This window comes from Coccinella septempunctata, chromosome 1 (assembly GCF_907165205.1).
Source record: "Coccinella septempunctata chromosome 1, icCocSept1.1, whole genome shotgun sequence".
Taxonomy (NCBI): Eukaryota; Metazoa; Arthropoda; class Insecta; order Coleoptera; family Coccinellidae; genus Coccinella; species Coccinella septempunctata.
Window position 1 is genome coordinate 21,126,410 of NC_058189.1, and position 12,551 is coordinate 21,138,960.

Below are 12,551 nucleotides of genomic sequence, written 5' to 3' on the forward strand. Positions count from 1 at the left end.
GATGTCACTACCCCTCTAGCCGCAACCCTAAAGTTATGTCCTAATTGGTAAACGATCGCGCGAGCAGGCGATCGCGTTGGTCGGTCGCATCGCGTCTTGATCGCGCGATGAAAAATGGGTGTCCTAATTCGGAACGCCTATTCGGGCGAATAGATGTGGTCGGTCCGATCAACTCACTATAGCGCGACCACCTCACACTAAGCAGTTGCTGTTTTACAAGTTGAAATGACTTCTAGAAACGAAGATGCTGAATTTTTGCTAGGAAATTTGCTCTCTCCGATACTTCTCGCAAAATCGGCTCTTCCAAATAAGAGGAGAAAAACTAATGAAATTAGTTAGAACCCGAAGGAAATTGAGCAAGAGTGCCGTCATAAAGTTACCAATTTTAAAATAACAGAATTAAATTTTGTTCGTCGTCAGTTACATGTATGCATTAATTTTTCAACTCAGTTCTAAAATTTCAATCCAATGAGCATAGTTTCTGTAGAAAATTTCTTGAAATGTGTTGAACCGTTTCCATGCAAACACATCATATTGATGATGATACCTTATTTATCCAAATTGGAATATTTTGACAAAAACAAATATATTATATTTAGCTTGTTTGTATATTCAAATATAATAACAACAATATTTATGAAAGGTTTCAAGGATCATTTAAGCTACAAGAAGAATAGGATATTCCATCTGCGATGAGGTTTTCGATTTTGCTCCTCAACCTCAATTTTTGGACAGCTTCCAAGCTTCCATTCCCTTGAAATATGAAGCCAACGATTTTAAGAGAAGGGTATCCTCATCGACAGCAGTTGCGTCTTCGTAATTCATCTTGAAAGCAGCACTTCATAAATTATTAATTAGATTTTCCTCAAAGTCCATCCTGTCCAACGTTCCATAGCGTGATCAAAAACAAAATTGCTTATTCTGGAGCCATCAATCGCATTGAACGCTCGAAGTCGGTAACCAATTCGGCCACAACCCTTTGAAAGTATAGGTTTGTATCTAGGCGTTGAGGCGATGTACTCGACGCGTAGATAGAGGAAGGGGTAGATAACGTAAACAACAAGAAAAGTGTGTCCAACATCTCTTTGTTTTTGTTGACATTACCTATGCATCTACTCCATGTTTGTTTACGTTTACCCCAATATTTGAATGTTTATTATCGTATTTGTATTCGATGTAATAGTGTTTCGTGCATTTTAAGACTTGAGTATCAAGAATTTCGGTGTTGACATGCCAGGAAATTGCGTAATTTGTGGAAAATATGCCGAAAAAGATAGATTCGGATTGGGGTAAACGTAAACAAAAACAAGTTGATGTTGGACACAGAGAGCTCTCCTTCGTAGCTGCGCAATGCGGTATCTTCTCTTTCCTCTATCTACGACTCGACGCGATGTCGAAACAAACAAGTGCAAGCGTCCTCCTCCATCGCGCGATCCAACGACCAACGCCATCGCCCGATCCAACGACCAACGCCATCGCCCGATCCAACGACCAACGCCATCGCCCGATCGCGCGATCCTTTGCCAATTAGGACATAGGGTAACAGCTCTCATTTTTGAATAGGGAAAAGAGGTCGAGCAGCACCTTGTTGGAAAGACAATTTACTGCATGAGTGTTATTTTTTCCATGGCTTTATTATTATAGAGAGTGACTCAGTATTCCAGCAATAACTTTCACACGCCGAATTTGGATCTTTGAGATGGAAAAATGCTCGGACGGGTCAAAAAATGAATTCGAGGGGTAGTGATACCCCTCTAGCCGCTACCCTAACAGCAATTATTTCAATTTAAACGAAAGCGCACGATTCACGACCTATTATCTCTATTCGCAAATAATTGCGCTAAGTGGTAGCGGCTAGAGGGGTAGTGATATCGAATTCATTTTTTGACCCGTCCGAGCGTTTTTTTTTTCCATTTCAAATATCCAAATTCGGCGGGTGAAAGTTATTGATGGAATATTGAGTCACTCTGTATAATAATAAACGATGAAAAAAAATACACTCATGCAGGAAATTGAATTGCCTTTCCAACAAGGTGCTGCTTGACCCCTTTTCCCTATTTAAAAATGAGAGCTTTTAGGGCTTACGGTGAAAGGGGTAGTGATATCAAACTCATTTGAACACCCTTATTTGTCCCCCTTTCAACAAAATTTGACCTGTCTGAACGTTTTTTCGTTATTCCATACCAAAGCTCAAAATTCGGGGTGGAAAGTTATGGATGGACCACCCTGTATATAAGTCAATGTAGAATTCAAAAATTAGGTGTTGCGTGAACAGAGCTTTCTATGGAATGATGAAAATAATAATTTATTATTTGCTTAAATATTTAATCATAACAATGGAGAATTTTCAACAACAAAAATCGATAAAGGTTCAAACTATTAAAAAACAATTTTGATTCCTTTTGATAATAAAAAGTTATACCAGATAAGATAAATCGAAGATATGACTAGAACAATAAGAGGTCATACACAAACTTTTGTCGAAATTTTTATCATCAAACTTCATGAGAAGGCAACCTTTCCAACTATAAATTTGAGATAATTGCCCACGAATTCTTAATTCAACGATTCTGCTAATTCGAATTCAAAGGAAAAGAACACTAAACTGCTGAACCGATTTTGTATCATTTAAAAAAAATAATGAAAGGATCACGCCTAGAGCAATGGATACAATAATAAAAATTAATTCAGATACATATCGGCGGGTAGTATGTATCTGAATTAATACTTATTATTTAAATAAAATGTTCATAAATATTTACCAGATTTTGTACCTGAAGCCACATCATGTTTTTATATTTCGATTTCTGCGATTTTTTCCTGTACCTATAAATGTACCTTTCTTCCCATTAATTATTTTATACACTAAATATTTCAAAACTTTTATTAGGTAATTATATTATTTCATGCATGAAATTGGTTCAAACTTCAAATTGGATACCTACCCCAAATAGGGTTCTGTGGCTAAAAAAAATTTGCCCTACACCATAACTCCTACTGTTCAGTGTTGTCTTTTTACCTTTCCCTACCATCAGTTATCCCCAAAAAATGAATCTTTGAAGTGGAAATTTAATATTGATATTATTGACGAATTCGTCGGATTTTCTGACTTAGAACTCTATTCTGTAGAATTACCAAATAGTTTCAACTTTCATAGAGGGTTCTTTACATTGCATAACATATGTTTCTTATTTTTCTAGCACGCCTCACATCATATTATTTGATGAGAACTGGTTTTTCTATTGGCATTGGCGATGTTACACCAAGTGAAAACTTATTACACCGGAGAAGATCCGTCCTTAAAAATGGGTGAGTTAAAATTCTAGATTTTTTTAGCTTTATTTATCAACAATGAGAAATAACAATTCTATAAACTAGATTGAAGGGGCAGATATAATCCATAACATGGCATTAATACCTCTGAGGCAACTTTCATTTGTTATTTACAAGCAACGGCTGTAGTAGATCATTCGTATGTCTCTGAGACTGTACTCATTACTCTCCACTAAGTAATGAGAGTTTGAGCTTTGGCGACGTGGCGAACTATTCGAGTTGCAAAATAAGCGATACATCCTCTGATGGCAGCCATATGGCTGAAAGTCGGGCGCTTAGCTTTTAAGGTTATGAAAACAATAACAACAGCAGCCATAGTATAGTCATGTAAGTGCTCACCCTATCGCTGCAATCTAGTTTGCAACGCGAATAAGGGTATGGCCCGTATATACACATTGGCAAAGATTATAGATAGAGTAGAAAGATAGGAAACGCCTTCATATCACTAGTACTAAAAATCGACTACATTTTGGCCAGTGAAAACACATTTGACAATGAGGTGGCGCTGAAAACGTATTATCAATACAGAAAAACTGTTGAATAACAGTTTTCTGTTTTTTAATTGAGGGGCGCGAAATTCGAATTCTATTCCTTGTATTCAATTTCAATATTGACCTTGTTGAGACCAGAAAACAAACATCATGAGCGACAAAACAAACGGATGGTTTTGTTTTGTGACCAGGATGTAAGTTTTCATCTGAACGTTGTTTGGAATCGATTGGTATCAATGAAATACACTGTTGGATGTGATAAATTTTTATTGGCAATTATAAAAAAATTACAAAAGTTTGAAATTATGGACAACGATTAGAGCTTTGACTAGGATACAAGAGTACATGGTTATCTGCTATAGGTACGTCAAAGGAGTTTTTTCTGTGGAAACGTTTTGAATTAATAAACTGAGTTGAATTTGTACAATTTATATCAGAAATTGATATGAACCAATATTCAAAAAACCGTCATAGGATACACATTTCCGTTACTTACATATTATTTACAAAATTTTCAGAACCACAATTGAAAAAAACCTTACAGAGGTATACAAGACCTGTATTTAAGTCCGTCAGTTCAATTGCTTCATGCTTTCTTATGATTTCTTCATGGTATGGTATCTTTATGACACAATATACAAATTGATTGACGAATAAACAAAACACTCTCAGAAGATTTCATAAAACTTTGACTTTCCAAACAACAATTTGACAGTCACTCGGTTCCCAAATTGAAATCAATAAAACCTCTGCATTTCTGAATATATTGAAAGAGTAGCAATTGAGAATCATTGAATGGACCTATAAAGATCATAATTTCCCCTAAATGAGCCCTTCATGTAAGCGATGCTTCCTGCATACAACAATTCACGTGGATGAACAGTTCTCCATCGACTTGCAGTAAAATTTTCATTGCACATGGTGTAGTCAGTAGTGTTTGCAGGCCTTTACGCCTGAAAATTTTATCCACTTCGTAGCACTGAAAATAAAAATCAATGAATGACCGAGTCACATGTTACCAGTTTTAATACTTACATTCCCATTTTCCTTAGTAAAATTCGTTTTATTTGATCCAGTTCTTCACCATACAATAATTTTCGAACGATATTCTGAGGTTTTCGCCAAGAAATCAGACAAAAATTTCAATAATCAGCAACTAGAACGGGCTTGAAAAACAAAAGGTGATACGAGGTTGTCTATGGATACGAGAATCAAAACATTCAAAACCTGTTTGATCAAAATGGCCATATGACTCTGACATCTCGCAAAATTTCATATGTCCCTCGAATTGATATTTTAGCCAGTCTTAAAAACACAGATGGCGCTCACATTACTTTAGTCGCTTCGTTTCCTATCTTTCTACTCTATAATCTTTGCACATTGGGTTACCAGAGTGGTTACTAAGGTTACTCTAGTGACACATATTGCACCGAGCAAAGATTATAGAGTAGAAAGATGGGAAACGAGGCGACTAAATCGATTTGAGCGCCATCTGTGTGTCACGCGTGTTTTTAAGACGCTAGGACTGGTTAAAATATTAATTTGAGTGCCATTTGCAGAAATATATGAAATTTTTTAAGATTTCAGACGTCAATTTCGATCAAAGAGGTTTTGAATGTTTTGATTCTCGTACCGCTTTTTGTTTATCTAGCTCGTTCTAGTTGCTGATTTTTGAATTTTTTTGCCTTATTTCTTGGTGAAAACATCAAAATATTGTTCGAAAATTATTGATGGTGAAAAACGGTGGAAGCGTAAATATTAAAAGTCGTAACATGTGAATTGGTCATTCATTGATTCTAATTTTCAGTGCTCCGAAGTGGATAAAATTCTCAGGGCTTGAAGACAATTACTTCAGCAAACACTACTAATAACTACACCATGTGCAATGAACATTTTACTGTATGTCAATTGAGAATTGTTCATCGACGTAAATTGTTGTATGCAGAAAACATCCCTTGCATGAACGGCCTATTAAGGGGAAATTATGATCTTTATAGGTCCATTCAATGATTCTCAATTGCTACTCTTTCAATATATTCAGAAATGCAGAGGTTTTATTGATTTCCATTTGGGAACCGAGTGACTGTCAAATTGTTGTTTGGAAAGTCAAAGTTTTATGAAACCTGCTGTGAGTGTTTTGTTCATTCATTAATCAATTTGTATATTGTGTCATGAGGAGAACATATCATGAGGAAATCATAAAAAAACCACCAAGAAACTATACTGACATACAGGTCTTGCATATGTCTGTAAGTTTTTTTTTTGAGTGTTGTTCTGAAAATTCTTTAAATAATACCTACATATGTAAGTAACTGGAAGTATGCTATGATGGTATATTGAATATTGGTTCATATTAATTTCTGATATATGTATGTATATTTTACAAATTCAACTAAGTTCATGAATTCAGAACAACCTATTGTACAGAAACAACACCTTCGACGTATAGCAGATCACCATATACTTAAGTGTCCTAGTTAAAGCTTCATTTATTGCCCACTATTTCAATTTTTGTAAATTTTTTATGAATTGCAAATAAACATATAGCACATCTAACAGCGTTTTTCGTTGATATCAATTGATTCCAAACAATGTTTAGATGAAAACTAACATCCTGTCACAAAGCAAAACCATACTTTTGTTTTGTCGCTCAGGATGTTTGTTTTCTGATAGAAACAAAGTCAATATTGGAATGCAATACGAGAAAGAGAATTCGAATTTCGCGCCCCTCAATCAAAAAACAGAAAAAGTTTTCCTGTATTGACAGTGCATTTTTAGCGCCATCTCATTGTCACGCGTGTTTTCACTGGCCAAAATGTAGTCGGTTTTTAGTACTAGCGATATGAGGGCGTTTCCTATCTTTCTACTCTATAATCTTTGGCACCGAGGTGTCAGGAATTTCACATATATTAATTATTGAACTAATGAAGCCTATTATTATTGCCTTTAGCCACTTCTCTCCAGAAGAACATTCACTTATCCCAGATATCTCAGATATCAAAATGATTAAGTCCTTTCCAGGTTTTCGGACAATGTGTCCATCTTCAGACAATGTTGAAATGAAAATAATTTCGTATTTCTGAAAGTATCTGAAATGTCTTTTTTATTGCAGTTATATGAAATGTGATGAATTCATATCAGATCTGAATGAAGGTAAATTACGTTGCCAACCAGGATGTACTGCTAATGAGTCTTTGGAGAGTATGCTTCTCAACGAATTATCCTCTATTAGAGATGCTTGTGGACAGGTTTGTCTGGAAGAGCTGCCTCAATCAAATGCACCTCTTATTATGACACTCTCTGGGTCGAAAGGTAAAAACTGATGAAATCCTTTTTATCACTTTAGATGTAATATTGTTGTTTGTAGGTTCTGTTATTAATATATCCCAGATGGTGACTTGTGTTGCACAACAAGCTGTTAATGGCAAAAGAGTACCGGAAGGATTCGACAGCCGTTCCTTACCCCATTTTAGGCATAGTTGTGAGTTGATCGTTTGTTCTATTGGAAAATATTTACCGTATTACAACTAGAATTAATGGAGAAGAATTAAACTAAAAACTGATTAACATATTTAATAATTTAATAATAATTTTCACTAACATGAAATATTTAACCAAGACACGTGTTTCGCTATCACAGTAGCATCTCCAAGTGGGAGAAGGTGAACTGAAAATATTTGGTGTTAAAGAAAAAACTTTTAATATTTTGGTAGCTGATTATAGACCTCAAAAAGTGAAATATTTCATACAAACATGGGTCCGCAACTGAGCCGCATTGAAGATATCTATTAGCGATTTTCGATTTTTGAATTAATATTAATAATAATATTCGATTTGTTTTTTTATTTCAGATGTCTTGTTTACTGAACTGACGCAAAAATGTTTTTCAATCGATTTATTGAAAAAAATCACATTTGAGTATTTTACATCCGATTTGAGCACGTAATTTCTTCATGCGACCGATGTGCATACATTTAAATGGACGGTGACGGTGGAATATCTTCTGTGTAAAACACTAGAAGTCAAAAATAAATCGAATATCTTCCGTAATTTATCGTCTAAGGTTGCGCTAGTAGTTGATATTTCGAAAACCGATAATCGCTCATGTATTTCCAGAACTGCTCATTTGCGGACCAATATTTTTATGCACCTATGCATAGAACTGAAATATTTCGTAGATCCTTCTCATATAACATGCCGCATTTGATTAATGACTTACCTACGAACATCAGAAAAGCGAAGAATTTGAACTGTTTCAGAGCCTTAATATTTAGTAAGCTTATGATGTGATCAGATGGGGTCTTGGTGATCAAATCAACATTTGATACATAGATTTTTAGTTTTTGTACAGCAATAGGACTAACTGAGCTTTAATATCCTATAGTTGAAAAGTTGCTGCTGGGTTGGAAAGGAAATTTTTTTTTTCACTTCTTTTCATTCAATTTTTCACATCAGTTTCTGACTGGATTTTCGATGAATTCAGGTTAGATTGCCTCTTTCAAAAATCTGTATTAATTTTTGATTTTGTTCATAATTTATGTTGTTGAATAAAGGACTTTATGACTTGCGGCTTTCACACTCCTCTCCAGAGGAAAATTCACTTATCCCAGATATCTCAGATATCAAAAGGTTTAAGCTCTGTTGGAGCCCTTTTCAGGTTTTTGACTCGTGGTGGTGGTGGTCGGGTCCGGGTCGCTCCTCACATCCCTGCTGTAGGTTGGATTCCTGCTCCACCCGCACTTCCTGTCGGAGCAGTCGGTGTTCCTCTGAATTCCCCATGTATTTGCGTACAGTTCTCGCCGTTCCGAGTAGTACCGCCTTCTGCATGACTATAGATATTTTCGTCCAACTGGAGTTTCCTCAAGTTCTCTAGTAGTTTCTTCGGTATCAGGCCTTTAGATGAAATGACAATAGGAAAGGTCTTGATATCTTTCAGCTTCCACTGTCTTCTGGTTTGTTCTTCGAGATCTCTGTATTTTGAAATTTTTTCGGTGCGCCTATCTAGAAGATTTTCATTATTTGGAATTGCCACGTAGATGAATAGTGCTCTGTCCTCATCCTTATTGAGCAATATGAGGCCAACAGTGGTACCACGATCGATCGACAATCTATCGACAACTTATCGATGTCGAATTCGATGAGGTGTTGTTCGCAATCTAATTACACCCGACAGTTTTCGTGTTAACAAGATGTTCATACAGAGAATACTGATCATCTTTGGTACAAATTTCACTATTCGACTTAAAGATAAGGCAGGAAAAAAGGGGAAAAACGGGATTATTGTCGAGTCGTGAGCTTGTGGTACGTGGGCTGGTCTATTGTGGGTTATTTTCCGGTCTGTGAGAACCGTGCGATCCCAGTAGAGCTTGTGATGTTCATTTTCCAACACAGCATCCGGATGGTAATTCTAATAAGGAACCTTTTTCGAACTTAGAAGTTGGTGTTTTAGTTCCAATTTTTGGTGAAGAATCTTGGCAACAGCATCATGACTATTTTTTTACTCCGTGCCCGCGAACTTCTGACATCCCCCGGTGATGTGCTGGATAGTTTCATGTGTCGCACAGCCATAACGACAGCTATCGTCCGCCACCGAGGCATCCTTGGCGGTATATTTCATGTAATTTCTTGTTGGAATCACCTGATCCTGGCGAGCATGAAGCCCTCTGTCTCAGGAAACAACCTTCCGGAAGTCAACCAGTAGTTCGACGCACGTAGGTCGACGTAATCATGGTTGACCTCGTTCTGGTGCCTTTCATGCAAAGGTTTGCCAATCAGTTTCTGCATTTTACTTTCTGCAGAGTGTTCTACGGTTTCCAAGTGATCCTGTTGTAGCTTTAACGGTGTAGAACTATCAGCAACACAAACTACTCGATGGAGTTCTGACGAAGCAGCCTTGCTCAGGAAATATTTTCGAAGTCCTTCAATTTCCTGGGAGGAGGTGTTGATTTGTCCAACCGTATGGACAAATCAACAATTCCTCTACCCCCAAGATGTCGTGGCAGCTCTGTCCGTTCTATTGAGCTTTTGGGGTGATGTTTAGTCAGCATCGTCCTTATTTTTCTCTGTGAAGCTGCTAAAACGGTGGTCGTCCAAGAGATGATACCAAATGAATAGATCAGCGCCGAGCAAGCGTAGGTGTTAATCGCTTTTATCAGATTCTTGCTGTTTAGACCAGTTCTCATTATCCTTCTCAATCTTCGGGTGAACTCCTCCGTTAATTCTTTCTTCATCTGGGTCTGATTGATTTTTCTTGCCTGTTTTATGCCTAGATACTTGTATGTGTCTCCTTCCTTTAATGCTTCAATTTTTGCACCTTCCTTGAGTTTGAACGTACCATCTTCTATTTTCCCTCTCGTTATGTTCAACAGTCGACATTTTTCTAGTCCATTATGATTATTATTAGGTTTGTTCGTAGAGTGGTTCACAACGGTTGTGAACTGTACAGAGCAAGCGCAAATGGATTTTCGCTACCCTAAAATGCAATTGCGCTTGCTCTGTACAGTTCACAACCGTTGTGAACCACTCTACGAACAAGCCAATTATTATATGAAATATTTTACTTATGTTGAGGTCCAGAATTAGCTCCCAAAATATTGAAACGTTGTTTTTTAACACCCGGTATAAACAAGTAATAACCTTTACTTCTAATTATCTAGAAGGGCTAAAGATAGTTTTCAGAACATTCAAAGCATTTATAAAGCAGGCACAAATCGCATGGTCTGTCGGCAAATATAAGAAAGACTGCTTAAATAGCCAGTCTCATTTTTTATATTTGCCTCGGCAATTTATATTGTGTTTTGTAGGTATTAGATTTCACGAGAGTCTATGATAGGAAAGGTAAATAAATGTAAGAAAATTCGACATAACTTTATTATTGGACCCCAACTGAACTGTTACAGACGTGTCATGATGTTAGTAAAATCATGAAATTCAGTTTTTAGTTAAGTCATGTTCAGATGAACGCACAATCATCTGAACTAGGCTGAAGTTTCCACGTGTGTTTTTAAGCCGTACGTGAAATTTTCAAACTACTCTAGTATAATCGGATCATTTTCACTTGGAATAACATATGAAAACGCTTATACCTCTGTTCTTTTAATTGTAAGCCGTTTTCATAGGCTTGTTTATTAAGATATTAAACTATGATTAATAATATAACATTTATATATTTTTATAATATGCATTCAGTAAAAAATATGAACAAAATGTATTCTATGGTGACAAACATTTTTCATTTCTTGTAGAATGTTCCCATTTCGAACCACTAGTTTCAAAGACAAAAATATTGTGAGAGGTTTTCGAAATTTCGAACAACTCAAAATGTACATTTTCGCGAACGACTCAAAAACTTCGGTTCTAACCATTTTTGATTTCTTGCAAAAAGCGTTCGAAACCGTGCCATCCTAACTCTTTTAGTTTCTGAGATTCCTTCATTCGAGACACCATATACTTATATTTTGGAAAATTTCTTCTTTTCTCACAATAACATTGTATCATAATAATTCTTTAAAAAAAATATATATATTTTTCCAGCCATATCTCCCGAGGCGAAAGGATTTGTAGAAAATAGTTTTCGTTCAGGTATGATTCCAACAGAAATGTTTTTTCATACAATGGGTGGCCGTGAAGGTCTTGTAGATACAGCGGTGAAAACTGCTGAAACTGGTTACATGCAAAGAAGATTAGTCAAGGTATGTATTCGAAAGTTGTGCACAGCAGCAATTTTTTATTTTCAATTCGCCATTACTTAAACATTGGTGCAAATATAACTCGCACCTGTCGATCTATATAAAATTACACAATATGTGAAATTCACAGCGTTGAAAACAGACGTTACAATTATTTCTATCTCTATAACCCTTAACCGGACCGGTAACATTTTCGTCATGAATGGTCTAGCGTTATGACTACTCATTTTAATGGGGATAAATTAGAATAATTATTTGAAATTTCAGTTTTATTTTCATAGAATGAAATAATAATACGTCAATTTGGTATTTCGTTCCAATATATTTCACTAAGGGTGGCAAATGACGGTCATAGGAACATATATGCAGTTTATTGTTCAATCAGCAACGTTTCGGCTAATATGTAGCATTTATCAAGCTAAAATATGAAATGTTTTAGATCAATGTTACAAAATCAGAATTACAAAACATAAAAAATAAAAAGATGTAAGACATTCAAAGAACAACAAAAAGACGTCAATGGTGACGGGACTAACCTTCAGAACAAATCATCAACAATTTAATTTAAAAAATTCATTGTCAGAAAAAACAAAGTCATGAAGAGTTAAAAGACAAATCGGGATAGAGCATCAACAACCAAACGATGTGGCGCGATTGAAAGAAATCACTCAATTGTATAATCCGAATCAGTCTAACAATCAACAATCTTATCAAGATGACATATTAAAATGGACAGGTCGGTCTAATATACATTACACATAATCTAAAAAACAATATGTCTACGGTCTTGTTCTTATTCTATTTATTAAATTCAAATATGTAGAATTCAGTCCACCCAAATCAGTCCTATAATTCACCGTGTTAGGAGTTCTCTTTATATAAAGCATTTCTTTAAAATTCCTTCTGAACCAATTCTTCTCGAAATCTAATATTTCAACATTATCAAAATCAAAATTATGTTCACACATTCGAGCGTGTGCTGATAATGCTGTCGACTCTTTTGATCGCAAACAATCCCTCCTATGTTGATCCACCCTGC

General features: G+C 35.8%; 1 protein-coding gene across 1 annotated transcript in view; it reads left to right on the forward strand.

Moving 5' to 3' along the window:
* The window catches only part of LOC123322907 (DNA-directed RNA polymerase III subunit RPC1), a 64,526-nt gene that overhangs the window by 31,504 nt on the left and 20,471 nt on the right, over positions 1–12,551 (forward strand). Inside the window, exons 13-16 of the mRNA XM_044910989.1 lie at positions 3,201–3,309; positions 6,937–7,136; positions 7,192–7,305; positions 11,358–11,515. Coding sequence (XP_044766924.1) covers positions 3,201–3,309; positions 6,937–7,136; positions 7,192–7,305; positions 11,358–11,515 — 581 coding nt within the window. The remainder of the gene's footprint in view (positions 1–3,200; positions 3,310–6,936; positions 7,137–7,191; positions 7,306–11,357; positions 11,516–12,551) is intronic.